This window comes from Oenanthe melanoleuca, chromosome 1 (assembly GCF_029582105.1).
Source record: "Oenanthe melanoleuca isolate GR-GAL-2019-014 chromosome 1, OMel1.0, whole genome shotgun sequence".
Classification (NCBI taxonomy): domain Eukaryota; kingdom Metazoa; phylum Chordata; class Aves; order Passeriformes; family Muscicapidae; genus Oenanthe; species Oenanthe melanoleuca.
In genome coordinates this window covers 55,288,092-55,308,706 of record NC_079333.1, presented here as the reverse complement: position 1 = coordinate 55,308,706, position 20,615 = coordinate 55,288,092, and the positions used below count along the sequence as shown (strand labels likewise).

Below are 20,615 nucleotides of genomic sequence, written 5' to 3'. Positions count from 1 at the left end.
TTAGATAAATGGAGGATGTTTTTTTTCTCTGGAGTTTAGTGTTTGAGATAGCAGCACAAATGAACACACAGGCTGACACCAGAGAAAGTATCACTTGCTTTATTTCAAGATCAGCTGTTAGCAGTGTTAGCGACAGTGGACACTAGTGGTTTTAAATATGGTAGTGCAAAATTACTGCTTTGTGGTTAGCCAGTTCTTAGAAGCTGGTAGCTCTGTGGCAGACTTCCTGAGAGTAACTGCCTGCTTAACTGCTACACACTGAGAAATGCTGAAGTTGGGACTAACCATGATACCATAAGATGTGTGTTCTACTGCAGTTCACAGATTTTTTCTTTCCCTATGTAACATGAGCATATACACACATTTAAAAAGGGTTTTCTCATGGAAGCAGAAGGGAGTATTGATGGCTCAGCTGAATAAATTTAGAAATGTATCTACGTGCTGTTAGTTTTAAAGCAGTTCTTTCATTGTGTGTTACACAAAACAGTAAAGCTACATCCTTGGTATCTGTATATGTCAAAGATAAACAAGATATTTAAGGTGACATATGTTAAGTAAAAGACTGCTTGTCCTGTTTTTCTGGTTTTATTTCCATGGTGTGAAGGTTGTAGAATAGTTTGATTTTGTAGAATAGTTTGAATTTTTTGATAGTGCCTTTTTTATTGCGTTCATATGTTAGCCTAACATGTAAGCAATGGAAGTTGACTGTATGAGGCTAACTAGACTTTCACAATTGGAGTAATTTATTGGAATATTTTCTGTGGTCTTGTTCATACTACATTGGGTGAGGAAATCTGTATCTGCTCTCTAAAAAGTTGTGGAGCAGAAACTTCTCAAGTGAGGCAAAGAAAGCAGTTGCAGGTAATTTAGTGGATAGCTGCCATGACTAAGAATGGAAATACTCGGTCATTTGCATACCCTACACGTTTTACTTTTTACACTGATAAATCTAAATGTTAATATCTTGTGTTTGGGAGCAGGTAGATGGGATATTTTTTAAATAATGGAGAAATGTTGCTTTTTTAAAAAAAAATCAAAATCAACCAGCCTGAGCCTTGCTGCAGAGTTTTTTTCGTTCTTCTCTAAACTGTCTAAACTTATAGATGCTGACATCTTAAATATTGATTTACATAAAATTATAATAGGCCATAGGAAATGCAACTTTTTAGGCTGCCCATAAACATCTTCCTGTGTGGATTACATTGGGAGAGTGTGAACTCAAGCCTTTTGTGCAGTGCAAGTGTGCCAGCTGGCTTGTGTGTTTGGTGTGTTTTGTTCTTTGCCTGGATAAAAAGTAGATCTCAATACATGCCAATCACATCTTGGCTACAGATGAAGGTGCTTCCTGTCTTCATAAGGCTGTAGTAAAACACTTTTTCTAAAGTGTAACTGCCCTTTCCCCCATGTAGTTAATTGAATTTATGAACTTTTATTCTTTTTGAGTCTATTGGCAGATTCTTTATTTGAAACTTCCTTCCCTTGTCCATCCAGAAAGGTGTGGTCAAAATGCAGTGGACTGAAATACCATTTATCATGTGATAGGGCCATGCTAGATAGAGATTATCAGAAGTGTGCCTCTGCGATCATTCTTAAGTATTTCTGCAGGCCTGAAAATTCACATCTAAGTATCAGCATTTGTACGAATGGGAACTTCAGTTTGCAGATTTGCTATATGGGCAGAGCTTCACTTGGTCTTAACCTGGGATCCTCTATCACAGTGTTTACAGAGACCCTTCTTGAGAAGTTCCTTGCCAGTCTGTATGTCTGGCTCATCCATCAAAGCAATTAAGTAACCATTTTTAGGGAGGCTATGAAAGTGTCTCTGTGAGCAGTGGCAGACATTCTTGTTTGTGCTGTCACTGAGTCAGAGCTTTTTCTAGTGCAAAGCTCTTTTTGGGGAAGGTTCTGTTTAGAATGGTATGGAGACTGCAGAATCAAAAGGAAAACAAGGAACCAGCTTATCATAGCGAGAATCTTCATTGTTTTGTGGACTCGCTTTCAGCTCTGTTGTGTTGGCTGGCTTTGTGTGTGTATGATTACCACTGTCTCAGAAATGACTGATACTGGAGACAGCTCAAGAAAGGCTTGATTTGTTGTTAACAGACCAGCAGCAAACCCTGTTCAAAATATTGTTAAATGTTGTTAAAGGCCTTCTCCAGAGCTCTGAGCCAGCAACTACATTATATTTTTTCAGTATTAATTTATTTGGTACTAAACTCGTAAATGTTATTCAGGGTGTATTGGTTCCACTTCTGCATGAAGTGATACTGATACTGCTTCATGCACCTTCTTATCTCTCTTAGATAAAATCTTGCTGTAGCAAAGACTTCAAGTATTGACATAGTACTCTTGTGGACTGTTTTTTTTGTTGCTTCTCCATTTCCCATAAGGCATTTAGAGTATTGCTTTAGGGCATGCACTAGATGCTTCTTTGTGTTGTGAAAGATATTCCTGATTTGGTCACAAGGACTTTCTGTTTATGTGGACATGGTTTTCTGGCACAAGGAGAGCACTCAACTGCTGTTAAAAGGCTGTTTGTCATTCAGTCTCTAGGTATCCTGTTTTTTCTAGATCAGGACTGACTATTTTGAAGTTACATAACAGCACTTTCCTTTGGGTACTATGTAGCAAGCCGTTTGCAAACAGTTTCTAAATATCTCAATCTGTCAATATGGAGATACCTAGAAATAGGAGGTTTAAATATTTTTATAAGTACAGCTATTTTTCAATTTCTTGAATAGATGTAAGAGTGGCAAGTCTAACAGATGTTGCTTCTGCTGGGCTGGGAAGGTGGTGTCACAAACTCAAATTCCATATTCCTGAATAAAAGAATATTATTCTTGTGGAACCAGAAAACTTTCAGCACCACTACTAGCAAAGCCAGTGAAGGGAGATACTGTTAAAATTTGGTTGTACTTGGAGATGTAAACCAAGGGATTGATTTATTCAGCTTTGACATGTACTTTTCTGCTATTGAAGTTTTTGTGTGTTTAGGAGTTGGTTTTTCAAATAAATACTCACTTGATTTGGAGATGTTTGATTTGCTGGTGATAATACAAGTGCTGCTTTGGGATTAGTGACAAGCAGGGTCACTATTGTCAGTGTTGTCATGCATTATCTGCAAGAAACAAGTTTCCTTCAGGAAAGATGCTTCTGTGGAGAATTCTCTATATAAGGAGAGATGTTGTTCAGTTCCAAGTTTCAAGGACAGATGGCATAACCTTTCCTTGAAGGGCAACAACATATGCTCTTTTTTCCCCTGTATGTATCATTTTGCCTGAAGTGAAAATGCAACATGTGGAAATGCCTGCCTTTGCAGGTTGGTTTCTGCAGTCCTTCTCCTGCTCCAGAGCTTCAGAACCACCTGAAAAATCCATCTTCCCAGTAGTGAAGACCACCCATATGGATACTTTGAATCATAAGAAGCTGGCTGATATCTGAGTCAGATTGTCAGATTCCATATTAGAAAACATCTCTTTTAGGAATCATCCTATTTCTTTTCCAACACAGAAGACCTTCATCCTGTAGAGGATGAGGAACTTTATGATGGGTGTCACCTCCTCCCAGCTGTTTTCCCTCACTTTTTCATGCTTTTCTGCATTAGATGTCCTTTTCCTAGAACAGTAGTAGTGCTTTATCAATATAAAATTATATTCTTATGAACATAGGAGGGAGAAAAGTTTGGCAGCAAACCACTGCCCTCCTCAGGAAGTGCTACAATTGTCTTTAAAATTGACTGCATATTGAAAGGTAATGCTCCATATAACGTTGTCCCTGAAATTAAGAGCCTGCCCATAGAGAATATATCTGATTCTTTTGCCAAAATACAGTTAGTGTTTGAACTTTCAGGCTGCTAACGATTTGGAAGATACATGCTCAGTAATACCAAGGCAGTTTTGATTCCTGAATATTACAGTATTTTTCCTGCAACTGACAATTTTATGTACTTCAGGATTGGAGGTCTCAAATGAGTTCTGTTGTGTAGGTGGGGAATAAGAAGCACTCAGACTTTCACTGTTTTTTCCAGTCTGATACTAGATGGCTTTTGAATGTAGAATGATTCTTGTGTGTCATCCTTCTCTTACATTTTTGTTCAGGAGCTTTCTGAGACGGATGAATCTGAGCAGGTGAGATTCTTGTGAAATTTTTATTTTTCTAGTACCTATCTATTCTAATTGCTGCCAAATAAGTACCCAGAAGTTGTTTAAGAGAAGCATTGTTCAGTCACCTGCTAAAAAACTGTTGTCTAGTTTTTTTCCTCTAGCCCTCCTGTAGGACGTTATGAGAAGCATTAGCCAAAGTTTTCTGACATGGAAGAATCTCCAGCTCAAGAGGGTTTCAAACTTACAGAATCTATTGAATTCTGTTTGAATAACAAGATAAAATATTAGACACTGATATTTCAGAAGCTTGTAGGCCTGACACTGAGGCGAGACGACTTCTGAGATGCAGCATCATCATCTTAGAGACATTGTTTGCTGTGTAGGAGTAGGTTGCAGCAAACTGTGCTTGAAAGAGAATAAAGTGACTTTCATGAAAGTAACTGAACAATTAAAATTACTCTGGATGCAGTACAGAACTGTGAATAGCTGGTCTTTAGAAAGTTTCAGTTCTCATAAGAACACAACATGGAAATGTTAGCTTTTGGTATGTATTATTATTAGGCATTCCATAAGAAGGAAATATTCAAAGTGGTTTTCTAAAGCATCAGTGTCCTACTGTGTGATTATACCCAGAAGTGATCCATTTGATGCATGATGATGGACCATTTCAGTGTTTTAAATGTTACTCCCTGTTTAGTGTTCTTTTCTCTGCTAATGATGTTCAGGGCACAATAGTGTACCCATTACCTGAATCAGTAGTGTAATTATGTATGAATTTTGCAAGAGTGAAATCTTTTTATAAAAGCACATACTAGAACACACATCTTAAAGTATTTTGGGGATTTGCCTGAAGTCTTGCCTGTACTAATGCAGAACTAATTTTTCTAAGCTTAAGATCATTGTTGCCTCTGTGTCTATGGATCAGTAGCATGTTTTCTTGTTTGGGCAGCTTTATGGGTGCACCTTGAAACTTTACATCTCAGTACCGGTATTCAGAGTTTCTCTTTTGGTCATTTGGCTGTGTGAATGAGCAGATCATACTAAATATGTCCTCAGGAAATCAAAAGGCAAGGACTCAAACCAGTGCCAAATGTTAACATGTGGGTTGTTTCCCAAACTGCCTTTATACAGTAGCTTTTGACTTGTGTTTGTGCTGGAAGTGCTCATAACTTCTTACTAAATTCTAAACTGAAAACAAAAAGACTTAAATGAAGCGTTTGTAACTGAAAAATGAAGAAGCTGAAGCCTTTAAAAAAACTACTATTGGCACAGCTTAAGTCTAGCCACTTTATAGTACACTACAATAATTTGGTTCCTCTTTTTGCAGTTGTTTCCTTGAAGAAAATACTGTATTGGTGTTTAGAAGGTTGTTGTTGAAACAACAATTTTAGAAATAGTAAAATAGAAAATGTTACTGCCTTTAGGATAGCAGCAGTGACTGCAGAATACAGATAATAGCAAATTCAAGAGACACATTTTGCAACTAAATTTGCAGTTAATATGGACACAGAAATTACGGTTCATATTTCCAGATAATTTGCTCCCTGAAGCAGTGCACAAACCTGGAATTATTTTCCTAAATTACTAGCAAGAGACTGAAGCATAAGCATAAAAAGTAAGGGAAAAAGATAATGCCAGTTTCATTAAGTATGTCTGCAATAATCCAGCTGTCTCATTTGCATTTTCTTTGCTGTTTCTTTCACTGAATACTTGTTTCCAAATGTATTGTTCATAGTAGCTTTCAGGATGACAGTTACACTGTATTTTCTTGAGCTGCAAAAGCCAAAACTACTTCAGACATCTGAATTGGGAAGAACTTGACATCTTTTACAACAGAATACATCTTGATATTCTCCATCTCCTCAAGATACAGAGTATTTTATTTCATTGTTAATGTCAGCTGATTGAAGACCCTCATAAAAATATGTCCTGGTCTGTCCATTGCCAGTGCCTGCTGCTGATGGGGATGAGTAATTGGGCATTGGTGCACTGAGGTGGAACAGGGAGGAAATCACTCCTAACCCTGGATACAGTCACTAGCACTCAGCCAAAGCAGTGACCAGGCACATGTGGCTCAGGGATGGTGATGCCATTCTTTTTGGTGGTAGCTTGGTCTTTGTCCAGATGTGAAGCTGTGCTCCCAAGTGTGCAGTAATTGAAACATTTATATATGGAGTCTGGTGGTGGGGTGTGCTTATTTGAGAAATGAAGCAGTCTTTCTCCCTTTACACATAGCTCACTGATTGAGGTTAGTGGCAGCCGGATGAGGATAACTTTGGAAATACATGGAAATTGTGGTGAAAATCAGCAAGGAAATAACACACAGTTGCATATACACACTGCAACCCTGCTACCTGAAGGAGATGCTTCTACTTTCAAAATTTTTTTTAGAGAGAAGAATCTTCAAATATTTTCTGAGGGTGTTGATATCTTCCAGAGAACAACTTAATGCATTTGCTTTCATCCATTTACTTGTGACTTCACATTCCTTTATCACTTTGTAGTTATTTGAAGTCCAGTAACATTTTATTATATTTTATGAGATTTTGCTACTAAAACTCATTTCTTATGAGATTTGTCCAGAGCTTTCCAGAATGTCTGTTTATACACTTTATTACACTTTTGAGATATTTACAGTGGCTGTGTGACTTGGGCATGTCACTTTCTCTGCTCTCTTTGAAACCGTTTTTGCCTATTGTGCTGAACTAGGTTAAGTCAAGTGGTATCCTTCAAATTGTATACTTTGATCTTTTAGAAAAAGGTTTATTCTCTTCTCCCTTCTCTTCCAAAGTATATCTTGAAGTGAAAGCATGCATTGTCAGTTTGTGTTATTCTAAAATTTTGCTGTCTCCCTACAAATGTATTTTATTCTTGCAATCAGCTTTTTAAATGTAGGATCATCTTACTTTTAACCATTGAAGTTTTAGGTATTTACCATCCGGAGATTTCACGTATTGGTAAATGTAGCCATTATTCTGCTGTGCTTAAGTCAAGTCTTACGTTTTTAAGCCCCTTCTGTGTTTTGGGTGTATATACATAGATTATACTTTTACTGTGATACTGTTTTTGTTACCTAAAGAGGCTCATTGGTTACTTGCTGGATATGTCAGACATGTTTTGAATGAAGCTACAAAAGAGGTTGAGTGCTTCATAAAATGTTTAGAAATACTAAATGGCATTTTTGAGCCATGGACCTGGAATTGGAATAGTTGTCATAAAATGCACAAATACTTGTGTTTGTACTTACAGTAAATGTCAGACTGTATAGTGTGAGTTAAAAACTATATGGATGAATTTTGAGTCTTAAACGTAGGAATGAAAACCAATATTGTTGACAAGGTCTGATTTCAGAAAGTATTAGCCTTCAGTTGATCAATGTATAAATTTTTATCAAAAGATGGGACCTGCATTCTAGACAAAATACCTTTCAAACAAAACAGAAATCATTAATAGCACAGATCAACCTGCTGAAAAAACACAGAAGTCTCTGTTTCGTCATTGTTATGGGAAGTTCACACATGGTCTTTTTCAAAGCACCTTTTTTTTTAATTGGCTCGGTTTCAGTGCTTAAAAATGAAGAGCATAAATTAACTTATACTTTGGAATTTTTCTGTAAGATACTAATCATATGCACTTGAATACCTTCTGCTGTAAGCTGCCTGAGATTAACCTGTTTCCCTGCCACATCACTAGTTAAAATGGGTGATCAAAATACCTGTGAAAGGTGGAGTAAACTATGTGAAGATACATCCATTTTTTTTCCAAATTAAGTAGTTTTTTTTTATATAGTTTCTCTAATTTGCTCAAGTATTCTTTTCAGTGTATATGTTTCTGTGAAAATGATAGTGAAGCAAAACTTAAGCACATTCTGTTTTCGTTTTTTTTTTTTATATGTAGGTTTCTACAATCCAGGAGCTTGTTACTGGTTATGAAGCCTCTTTGAAAACTTGTAACCTTTTTAGTACGTGTGGTAAGTTTCTATGGTTTTACATAAATTACCCTGCAACTACTAATACTGTTCATGGAAGTTACCAAGAACTGTTGAAGTGCTGATACTTTTTGCAAAAAACAAGTTATTATGTTTTCTAGTAAAAAAAAAAAATCATTAGCAGAAATATTTTCTGAATTTGCCAAGCTTTGTTTTTGTGTTCATTTTTCAAATGCAGTCTTCAGCTTTACTGGTTATTGTAACCTTTCCCATTTTGTTGCAGAAAATGGAGAGAAAGAGCCCCCAACAACACTGCTTTGGGTTCGGTATTTCCTGGCACAGCACTTTGACAAACTTGGCCAGTGTTCTTTGGCCTTGGATTACATTAATGCTGCAATTGCAAGCACTCCAACATTAATAGAGCTATTCTATTTAAAAGCAAAAATTTACAAGGTAAAAGGGGAATTTGGACATGTGGAGTACCTAGTATATAAAAAAATCAACCCATCAAACTGGTGTGAATGTGTGGGTAATATTTCAGTTAGCAGTGGTTATGGGCATCAGTCTTCATGTGGTGTTCTTTTTGGGCACTGTTTTGTCAGGAAGAAAATGAAAACCCTTTTGTTTGGGTTTTGTAAAGCCAGTCACAACTTACAGCAAATTGTAATTCTGAAAAAAATCTGGGAGTGGGGGGAGTGAGAATAACACTGGCTTTTGGTTCTGATGGAGAAATACCAGTAAGAAATACAGATTTCAGGAGATGGTCAATAGCAGGCCTATTCTATAAGTTAACTATTTAATTTCTCCCTAACAGCATGTAGGTAACATCAAGGAAGCTGCCAAATGGATGGATGAAGCACAGTCTTTGGATACTGCAGACAGATTTATCAATTCTAAATGTGCTAAATATATGCTGCGAGCAAATATGGTGAAGGATGCAGAGGAGATGTGCTCTAAATTCACAAGGGCAAGTATATTGCTTTAATTAAGAGGTGTTTAGCTTGCCTCTGGTGGTTTTTCACTCCTGACTTTTGATCAAGTATCTTTTATTGATATCCATTTTTATTACAATGCTCCTACCCCTGGTGGTAAGGAACTACACAGAATGATTGCAGGGTTTGTATTGGGAAGGGCCTTTTAAAGATGGAATAGTCCAGTGCCACTGCCATGGTTATGAACATCTTTGGCTAACTCGGGTTGCTCAAGGCTGCATCCATCCCAGTCTTGAGCACTTCCAGGCACAGGGCATCCACAACTTTCCTGGGCAGTTACAATGTAGTGTTATTGCCCAGTCTTCACAGTAAAGGTTTTTTCTCCTTGCATCCAGTTTAAAGCTGCCCTCTTTTAGTTCAAATCTTTTGCTCCTGTTAATGTTGCTACTGATCCTGGTGAAAAGTGTCTTCCTTTCTGTCTTATGAACTTCCTTTATATACTGTCAGGCTGCTGTAAGGTCTCCCTGAAGCCTGCCTGCTCTTCTCTGGGATGAACCTCAGCTCTCTCAGCCTTTTGTCATAGGACAGTCTTCCAACCTTTTGATTTTTCCTGGCCTTTCTCTGAATCTGTTCTAACAGACCTGTGTCCCTCTTGTGCTGGGGGTCCTAGAGATAGAAGCAGTTCTCCAGGTGTCTAGACCCACAAAATACTGAAAAAAATGGTTGTTCAAAGGTGGTTTTCCAGGAGTATTTTTTATTGTGATACTTCAAAATAATGCTTTTGAAATGCATCTGATAGATATCTTGTTGTTTCCCTTTGGTACCATCTGATCTAACTGCACAAGAGTGTGTACTATATTCATTATGATTTAATATTAGCATAAATTCATTTGGACTTGAACATTTCATTCCTTTAAGCTAGCATTACACAAAAAATCTTGTTAAAGCAGAGTCTATCCCTAAAAGATGAGATAAGCACTTTAAATTCTATTTTCTTGACATTGGACAAAATTTGAATTCATAAATGTCAGATTTTCATATAATTTATGGAACTAAACATGAAAACTACTTTGTAGGATATCCTGGAGTACGTAAATTAGGCTCCTTCATTCTTCTAAATTTTAGGTGTGGTAACACTTGAAATTGGATTCAAGCTTGCTAAGTATTTCTGGGAATGACTGAAAATTTGATTGCTAAAATTCACCATGTTTGCTTGTCAAAAGTGTTAAAGTAAGAAAAACAGAACTTCATTGTAGATATCTAGAAAGACATGATACTGAGTATCATCCTAAGTAACTAAATATTCAGTGTAACTGGGTCTCTTTTCTGCTATAAAGACTGTTCTGAAAAATCTAATGGCTAATATTAATGATATATGGGATGTTTTTCCAATTTACTTAGTCTAGAGCATTACAACTATTTTAAAGTCTCAGTCCTAGGATTTTTTTTTCTTGTCAAAATATCAAGTAGAAATCTAACTTTGCTTATTTAGACAAACAAGTTCTAAGAAATGTGTTATTGCTCATACTGCATGATAAAGCAGTGAATATATTGGTGGATTTTTAGACTGGCACATGCCACCTGATGGGAGAAAAAGCAGCTAAAATTGTTTGCTGAACTCAAGGAATATTTTTAAATAATCTTGTTTTCTGCCCAGAAATTGTACAAGTGAGAATGTGTATAAAAGCATGAGTTAATCTTAAAAAGCTATTGAGACATTAATCTTAAGATAATTGGGTTTTTTTAATCATTTCAATTACTACTTTCTATCTGGGGGAGCATAAAATATCACAAATGTTATTCTCAGTCACTAGGTGTTCATTTTCTGTTGTGTTCCAAGTAAGTTGAAGGATTCATTGTTTGTTCTTAATGTCCTGAAACCAGCCACAGTTGAAAGATGCAGCTAGTAAATTACAATAGCAAAACCTGATGATGACACTTATTTCAGGAAGGGACTTCTGCTATGGAGAACCTTAATGAGATGCAGTGTATGTGGTTCCAGACGGAATGTGCTGCAGCTTATCAAAGGCTAGGGAAGTACGGTGACGCCTTGAAAAAATGTCATGAGGTAGAAAGGGTAAGTAGGTGCAAACACCACCCATTGCTTCCCCAGTATTTCTCATAGACAAGTGAAGGTATTTGTTGATATAATCAGAACAGTTTTGTATGCTAGAAGCATAAAAATCTTCTAGTATAATGGCTTTTAACAAGAGGTTAATAGTTGATGGTTTATTGCAGCAATATGTCTTCTCTAGATATTATCTGAAAGACTGTTATTGAAGTGATAGGTTTCAGTATAAAATGCCGTATCTCCTAACTATGCAGTTATTCATACATTAACTTTATGCTGACTTTTGACAATTGTGTTTCTAATCAGAGCAGTCACATTTCAGTTGGCTTTTAGAGTGCCTCAGTCTTTGAATATTCGCATTATAGACATTGTTAACTGAGATTTTTTCCTTACTGATAGGTTCTCTTGAACAGTCAGTATTATAAGGACATGTCTATACCTGTTAAGTATTGTCTATAAATAATAACAGTTGTAACTTTATTCACCTCTGTCTAATAGAAAGTAGACTAAGTAAAGGTTGAGTATATGAGGGTATTTTTTTTTTTTTAAGCATTTTTTTGAGATAACAGATGATCAATTTGACTTCCACACGTACTGCATGAGAAAGATGACTCTCCGTGCCTATGTAGACCTTCTGAGATTAGAAGATGTGCTCAGGAAACATGCCTTCTACTTCAAGGCTGCCCGATCAGCAATTGAAATTTACTTGAAGCTCCATGATAATCCTCTTACCAATGAAAGCAAAGAGCAAGAAGTGAATTCAGGTATCTGCACTCTAATGAAGGTTCATACGTATATGACACATGTAAAACCTTAAGCTAAGTAAGTTGTGCATTACAGAGTAAATCGAATACAAGCTTTTCCTCTCTGTCACAATAACTGAAAAGAGATAATAGATAACAGGCTGCAGTTCTCTCAGTTCACATCCCATTACTTTGTAGAACTAGAACATGAATGAGCCTAGCTGTAGTTTTGGAGTACCTTGGGGAGGAATAACATTTCAGAGCATTCAAATCAGATTCAGTTCAGCCATTAGATAAATATTATTAACTAATTAATTTTGAAGCAATAGATTTTGTGGGAAAACAGTCTGAATTGTAAGAATTTAATTTTGGTCTTGTGTATTTAATTTATTACATGGTGATCTAGTTACTACTGCATCAAGTTTTACCATTTTTCACACAACTTGAGGACCAAAGAATAAATGGGTAAATGTATTAGCAATATTAATACATTTAGAACGTTATTCAAAACTAATATTAAACGGAAAACAGTCTTAGGAAGCCAGTGGGGTGTGGTTTGGAAATCTGAGGATTCAGTGGCAGATTATTTAAGGGTTTTTTTTTTAACTTTAAGATAAATTTAAGTTCTCCTTTAGTGGAATTTACTGTCAGCCTTGCAGTGGCTGTTGACTAATGCAGTGAAATTGATGTCTGGCTTTTTGCAAAGGGAAAAATATTTGACATGGGGAAAAAGGGAAGCTAAACCAAGAATGTCACTTAATATTGCCAGTAAAGTCTTACCTTTATTCTGAAGTGAATCAGGATTTTCGTACCTGCCCATGAATAATAAAGAGGCATATTTGAACAGTTGAAGTTGCACCTTTTTTCTCTCCAACTTTAATTTGTTTCTGTATATAATGTAAGATCCATGTGTGACAGAGAATGTCACAGAGGATAGCAATATATCACAAAGATGGGTGGTGTCTAAGCAGTCACATTAGTTCATTGGCCTGCTGCTCATTGGGTTTCAGTAGGCTTATCTGTGGGAGAAGGGGCAGCACTTGTGGATGGGGTACAAAGAATGTTTGCTTCTCTGCATCAGAATAGGGATGACCCAAACAGGGTGATCATGCTGCCATTGCCACAAAAAGGATGTGTTAGTTCCTTGGGAGCCCATTTTTCTGTGCCTTGTCACATTTAGAAAAAATCCTATTCTCTGTGAAACGCCACAGTAAACAGACTGGAAGCTGCAGTATTATTCTGGCTACACTGATCATTTCCATTTAGTTATCCCGTGGCATTTGCATGAAATCAGTGCAGTTATCATGGCTGTATATTAGTCAGACGCTTTAATGAAAAATAGCAAATTTAGCACGTTTACAGATGGAGTGTAAATCTGTCTCGGTGTTTCTAGATGGCATTAGAGGCAAGCTGAGCTACAGTCAAAATGAGAGCTTAGTATAACCTTTGTTCATTTTTTAAGGTAGAAACTGTGACAGATGTAACAACTTTGTGGCTAACCTTTGAAATCACTGAGGTTTCTGTAACAGCCGTGTAAGAGAAAATATGCAAGATCAAGTGTTGTGTTAGGCTGTAAGAAGTAATCCAGCAGCAGTGTTGATCTGTGTAGTGGTGATATTCTGGTGACTGTTGGTAGTTGTGGAAATAAGTTAAAAGTTTGCCATATTGAGATGGGGAGAAGCATAATGACCTGAGTTGTTTGAGAGAAACAAGAGTTTGAATTAAATACTTTATATGTTGTCCTTTACTTTAATGTGTAGAAAATCTCTCAGCCAAAGAATTGAAGAAAATGCTTAGTAAGCAAAGAAGAGCCCAGAAGAAAGCAAAACTTGAAGAAGAAAGAAAGCATGCAGAAAGAGAACGACAGCAAAAAAATCAAAAGAAAAAGAGAGATGAAGAGGAGGAGGAAACTAGTGGACCCAGGGAAGAGCTGGTTCCTGAAAAACTGGAAAGGGTTAGAATGCTCTTTCGTGTTAAACTCTTGTGATTATCATAAAAATGGGTTTGCTATGAGATTCTCCTAAAAGAAACTAAGTGTTTTTATAAAATTGTTTTTGCATGCAGAGGTACCATTTTGTAGTCCATCTGTTTTTACATTGAAGAGAAATATTTTTCCTCAATAAATCCAAGTTCTACATTAATATTGTTAATTCACTTAAATTTCCGGGGTTTTTATTTCCAAATAATAGGCCATACTTCATTAAAATAGATACTGGACAAAAACATAATTTTTGCCTGAAGAAATCTGCTTTCCATACAGTGAATAGAGGAAAAAGTAACTGAAATTATCGTAATTTACAAAGTTTGAAGGCATGAGCCTGTGTTTTGCTATGCACAAACTACTGCCTCTGTTTATCAAATTAAATATCTAGCTAGTTGTCTAAGGGGGTTGTATTTGTTTCCTAAATGATTAATTACAGCACTGTGCTTAAGCAGTGCCAGAGTTAGCAATGATGCTTTGTCAACATAAGATGATGAATAAACACTTTTAAAAATCTTGCTGTTTAAATAAAAATGTTGTGGTGCAGTTTAATTCAGAAAGCTATTCACCTTTGACCTCTGATTATTTAAATGCTCTGAATAACAGAGACTACTGGTGGGTTTTATTTGACATTTATTTTAAGCCATACATTTCACTGGTTTTTTTTTATTAAAACAGGTAGAAAATCCATTAGAAGAAGCCATTAAGTTCCTTATACCACTTAAGAATCTTATTGGAGATGATATAGAAACACACTTATTAGCATTTGAAATATACTTTAGAAAAGGTAAAGTACTGCTTAATTTTATTTTTGCTCTGCCAAGTTTTAGTCCTTCAGTGCAACCAGGTGTAGTGGAAAATGATCTGGAATACTTACCTGACTGAAGCTGAGGTGTGCTTCATATTCAGTAATAATAGGGTAAATAGTGTTTTTGTTTAGTCACCCTTAAATTTAAAAAAAAAAAAAAAAAAAAAGACTATATTGTGGTATATACTCATAAATACTGTGGAATGGTATTTCTGGTATGATTTTTAATTATCTAGAGGAAACAAAAGGTACATAGGTGGTGACATCTCTGCAGTGTTGCCAGAGTTTGAGCAGCAAGAACTTCTGTTTTATTAAGCAATTTGAATGGGAAAATAAACTTTCTTTGTAATTCTGCATAGAAACTGATGTTTCTGGTATTTGTACAAGATTTAGTAAAGAAAACAGTAATTGATAATGAAGAGAAAGTTCTGTATTCTTAATCTTGGTTTCCTAATATTTGTTTTTCTCGTTCCCACAGGAAAGTTTCTGTTAATGCTACAGTCTGTCAAAAGAGCTTTTGCTATCAACAGGAATAACCCACGGCTACATGAGTGCTTGATTAAATTCTCTAAAGCTGGTATGTGTGTAGGAAATACATAATTATAAAGATACCAGAAGTTACATTCTGCAGGGACATAATTACATATTTTTGTGTTGTATACTCTTGCAACATGAACTGATACAAAGAAAAATAAAAACAAATGGGGTTTTTTCCATGGCAATACCAAACAAAACACAGGCTGTGCTACCCACTGTAGTGTATATGTATTATATTATACTTCTTCCTCCATTAATCCACCAGGTGGACTCAACAACTTGTTTTTGCTAGGTTTCACAGAAAACTGAGTGTTCTAAGGATCCTGGAAAATAGTAAGTTTTAAGGAAATAAGTAGCAGATACAGAATAGAGATTCTGACTCAAACAATTTGTGTAGTGAACTTGTGATAGAAAGTTCACATGACAGAGCGTCCCTTATTAATATTTCCTCTGTAAATGCTTCAGCAATGTTTGTGTTGACATTTTGATCTTAGATTGTGTTTCTGTGCACAAATTTTAAAACTGGGACTTTTAGCAGTGTGTGGTTTCAATGTTTTCTACAGTTGTTAAAATGGCTTTTTTTTTTTTTTTTTTGCTTCTTTCCCCCCTGCCTTCCCTCTTCTAGTGTCTGACCATAGTAACCTCCCAGAAATTGTGAGCAAGGTCCTAACTCAAGAAATGCAGAAAATCTTTGTTAATAAAAACTTGGAGAGTTTTAATGAAGAATTTCTCAAACACAATGCTACCTCTATTCAGCACCAGCTCTCAGGTTTGACTAACTTTTTCATGTTCTTGAAAAGGAGATGATTTAAGTGATATAAATCCAGAATCTTTATCTGCAGTCTGCAAGGCCAGGTTGGATGGGTCTTAGGGCATCCTGGTCCAGTGTAAGGTGTCTCTGGGAATGGCAGGGCATGTGGAACTAGGTGATTGTTAAGGTTCTTTCCGTTCCAAACCATTCTTTGAATTCACACATAAATTCTAATGAGATGTAAAACTGCATGTTTATGTTGGGGGGGCGTTTATATCTGCTTGTACCATTTTTAAAAAATGTACTTCACTTTTTTTATTAGCTGCATAAGGGACTTGCTCCTTACCTTCAAAAAGTGCAGTCAAACCACCAGAGATATTCAAGTTATGAAGCATGACATGCTTTCTGTTACACCTTTTTAAGAATTAGAAAATATAAAACAAAACCCCATATCCATCAGCAAGTGCTTTTTCCTGTTTTCAGCTGGAATGTCTCTGTTCCTACTCATAACTTTGTCGCATAGCAACAGCATCAATGAAAGTACCATGATGAACTTGCTATGCAGCCTTTGCTTTTCTGCTTCATGGTCAGCAGTGAAAATGTTGAAATCTGACACTCAGACACTTTATATAGAATAGCCACAAGTAGCTGCTGGAGCTAAGTCATAGGGAGTTGGAATTGAATGAGCATGGCAAGTTTTGATATATTGATGTGATGTGATAAGTTGGTAGAGAAAACAAAATGTATTTCCCGCAATTAAGAAACAAAACTAAGTGTAGTTATATCAGACACTTTAAGTACTTAGTGCTAACCTCACCTGGTCTTTAAAAGTTTCCCAGGGTCTGTCCAGAATAACTGGAAGAAGTTCGTTTCAGAGGATTGCTCGTCACTCCTAAAGGAAAGTTAGGTAGAATACCACAAACTTCCATTGGCTTTTATAAAGATCTGTGTTTCAGGACAGCATTTTGAGAGAAATACTTTTACCCCTTTCCTGCAAGCAGGCTCAAGATTTTGAGAAGTCAAGTACAGATATCTCAGCAGTGTGTTCTTCCACTCTTGTAACTCTTGAGAATCTCACTGGCTGCTTTATAGGTCTTACTTTCTTGTCTTCCAGTGTTATAGCAAACATTAGTCACTGGGTAGGTTCTTGGTAGCTTTAGGACCTGAGCTGTGTGTCAGTCTTCTGTTTATGCTGGAGCAGGTTTGAGGCAATTGTACCTGCTGTACAACTTTAAAGTTTCTTCAACAGTTATCTTTAAATTTCACAAATGTGAAGATCTGAAAGACCTAAACCCTAAGCCTGAGAGCACAAGTGAGTGTTTTCTCAGCTTAAAATTACTAGTAAAAAACTATAAACACACTTCTAACCTCTTTCCAATTTCTGTACCATAGCTTCCCTAACTTTAAGCAAGAGTAACTAGGCTAATACCAATGTTTTGGGAAATAATGGCTCTTTGTTGAGTCTAGCACTTTATTTTCTCAAACCTACAAAAAGAACTAGGAAACTTTATTTAATTGGGAAAACTAATAATTGGGGAAATGAGTTGAACAAAACCAAAACACAGACAAAACATCCAGAATGTGGGGTTTTAACATTTCCAGTAAAATGATTAAGCTTTTTTGATTTTGCAGTAGATTACAAAGTGGGATGAGTCTGGACTTTGTAATTGGGCAAAGGAAAGTACACGAAATGCCAACACATTCATTAAGATAAGATTTTAAATAAGGCAGCTATGATACAAGGAGCAGAATTTTGCAGAGATGCCCAGACCAGTTTTGGTAAACTGTTTGTGGTCTGAGAAGCTGTGTAGTTCCATAATGCAGCGTTTTCCTTTCCACCAGTGTAGTCTGGTCCAGGCAAAGCACCAAACTTGTGCTGCACTTTCCTTGTACCCGAGCTGTGTCCTTAGCTCCGGGTGAGCAGCCATGGCCATGTGTTCAGGGGCCTGAACTTTCACTGGGCCATGTTCCACATCCAGTACTTCTAAAGGGAATTCAGTGTGTCTGAGAATACTCACTTCTGCATTTGTTGGGTGGAGTTCAGCATGCCTGCTGATTTGAAGGGTTTGTCATCAATATACTCCATGATATTTTTCTCTACTCAAGACCTGTCAGTCAAGTAAGGCACGTCAGTGTTGCAGGAACAGCTCTCCTGTATTATTCAATCCTTATGCTTCTAATAAATTTCAAATGGTTTTAGTTTCATTAGTTTTCAGTTACAAAATCAGGGAGGAAGATATAGTTTGTTAAAACTTGTAAGAAGTTTAATTCATGTCTGTGTATAAGTTTTCAGGTTCTGTGTGTCTGTATATGTGATATGGCATTTAGGAAAACTAAATATTGTGGATTTTGTCTTGTGATAAGGTGCAAAGATGATGTATTTCCTGGACAAATCAAGACAAGAAAAAGCAATTGCTGTTGCAACTAGATTGGATAAAAACATGAGAGACAAAAATGTGAAGGTAAAAGATACAGTATATAAAGCCACTGACTGTGTGGGATCTTAAATCGTGTATAATTTAATGTAGGATAATTAATATTAATTACTTCATTGATCATGATAAATTAATATTTGAAAGAATAAGTTTTAGAATTTTTTCTGTAAGTAAAAGATACGTAAATACCAACAGAAAAACCTGTTTGGTCAGACTAGTATTGTGCCTTTAGAAATAAAGCAATTGTAAATTGCATTTATTAACTGTTGCTTTTCTTTCTTTAGACATTGACAAAGGTTTTTGAGGCATTGCTTGATGGCAGTTTTGGAAGCTGCCATGCTCAATGTGAAGAATATCAAGCAGCATGTCATAAACTGTTTCCTTTTACATCTGCCTTCATGCCTGCCACAAACGAGGACAACAGCAGCATTGCATCTGTGAATCACACAGCCATTAACCATGATTTGCTGTCCAATGAGATCTGAAGTAGTGTGTGCAAGCTCCTGTGTGTGTATACCTACATGCACACGTGTATATGAAACTCTGACTCTCATTACATGCTGGCTGGATACAGATCAGGGTTACTTTTCCAGGTTGTATTTTAATATCTTTAATAGGTATCTAAAACAAAATATTTGGGTAGTTCAATGGAGTATGCTATTAGGGTTTTTTTCTCCTCCCAATGAAAACTGCCAATATTTATGTAAACATCTTTAATCAGCATTTTTCATGTTTATACTTGTACAGGTTTAAGTCTTTTAATAATTCATCAGCCCTCCCTCACAACAATATGGATATTAAAGACTGCTTTCACATAAGTGTTGTTACATATGCAGATATATGTGAACATATCTTGTTAATAAATTATCATTTGAGAGTTTTTAGCAGATTAAGACTGAAGTGTGCTGCTTGAATTGCCCTCTTTGTCTTTACTGTTCTTTAGGGTTTTTTTCTGGGTTCTTTTGGTTGGATTTCTTTTTTAATCTTCGGTCAGTTTGGTTTCTTTTGAAGCACAGTGACAATGAAAGCATAGGGGGTTGCATGTTTTTGTCAGGTGTGTGTCTTATATGGAACCAGTGTTGACAGATATGAAGATTAGGTTTGTGTAAAAAAACTCCGAAACAACAAATATCTAAGGATTTTTGAAAACTATTCCTTCTACCTTGTATTCCATAGCTATTGTTTCCTTAGTTTTATGGTCAGTTTAACATTTTAAAGTTTTAATATCCTGAAGCAATTCTTTGAGAAGACATATAATGAGTTTGAATACTGTTGTTTGTCCTTTGTTCCATCTCCCCTTTTCTCTTTTTCCTTCTGGTTTCTCCCTGTCTGTTAATCTTTTGACACTTAGGATGAAAAAAGCTGCTCCAATTTTGGGCAAATGCAGAAGGTACAGTAACAGGGAATACAGTTTTTGTCTACATCATAAAAACTCACTGGTGGGTGTGCTGTATTACCTCCATTAAAAATCTTAGTTGTCTACTTATGGCCAATACTCCAGAACTTCTCCTGCCTAAATGCTATGGCTGTAGGTGCTGCAAAGCAAAACTGTGTGTGAGAAATACGTTTTACATTTTAAAACTGTTTAAAGGGAGCACAAAGAGGCTGGCTACAAATCATAATGAACTTTTTTTCTTACTTTGTATTCTGGTGCATTAACTATTAAATATACAACACATCAAAATGGAAGTTTAAATCTAATATACCTATTTAAAGCATAGCATTGCTAGACAAAATGGCTACATATCACATGATGGCTTTACATTCTATACAAACTGCTATCAAAACATAATTATACTGTGGCTTGTACAGAAAATCTGTTTTCCGGAAACTGTAATGGAATTATTCAATCTCGATTTGTTTTTATTTCACTGCAATGTAAATAATTTCAATAATATTAACTAGCCCCTCAAAGGCAAATACCAGTTCATGAAGAGGGGATTTTATTAAGACAAATAAACTGTTCTAATTAAAATTCTCCTTTGTGTGTCATCTGTTCAGATTTAAAAAATGTTGAATGGAAAATTCACTGTAAAATATTGCCAACATATGTTATGCTGTAATAAATTATTTTGTACACACTTGCCTTTGGTTTGGAATTTTTGAGTATTTATGGACATCAAATTTTAGCCCATCATTCTCATTTCTTTCTATTGAGTTGCAACATTCTCTGGCTTAACATTAACTCTGTAAGTAGTTAAGAAAAAAGTGACTATTTAGCAGATTGAGATGTGTATCTATAAATAGTAATGGCTATGAGTCCTGAATTTGCAGTTGAAGTGAAAGGGGTGGTTTCTCACATATCTGCAGCTGTAGCATCTGGGAA

General features: G+C 36.0%; 1 protein-coding gene across 3 annotated transcripts in view; it reads left to right on the top strand.

The window, feature by feature from the left end:
* Positions 1-20,373, top strand: part of NAA16 (N-alpha-acetyltransferase 16, NatA auxiliary subunit) — a 61,764-nt gene extending 41,391 nt beyond the window's left edge. Inside the window, exons 10-20 of one of the 3 annotated variants that reach the window (XM_056493705.1) lie at positions 8,001-8,073; positions 8,315-8,484; positions 8,846-9,002; positions 10,916-11,040; positions 11,585-11,798; positions 13,538-13,731; positions 14,437-14,545; positions 15,045-15,143; positions 15,729-15,872; positions 18,219-18,316; positions 18,574-20,373. In XM_056493705.1, the coding sequence (XP_056349680.1) occupies positions 8,001-8,073; positions 8,315-8,484; positions 8,846-9,002; positions 10,916-11,040; positions 11,585-11,798; positions 13,538-13,731; positions 14,437-14,545; positions 15,045-15,143; positions 15,729-15,872; positions 18,219-18,316; positions 18,574-18,774 (1,584 nt within the window). In that variant the 3' untranslated portion in view covers positions 18,775-20,373. Of the gene's footprint in view, positions 1-8,000; positions 8,074-8,314; positions 8,485-8,845; positions 9,003-10,911; positions 11,041-11,584; positions 11,799-13,537; positions 13,732-14,436; positions 14,546-15,044; positions 15,144-15,728; positions 15,873-18,218; positions 18,317-18,573 lie in introns of those variants that run through there. The other 2 variants (XM_056493695.1, XR_008840675.1) reach the window with 2 other exon arrangements.
* Positions 20,374-20,615: the final 242 nt, after the last annotated feature.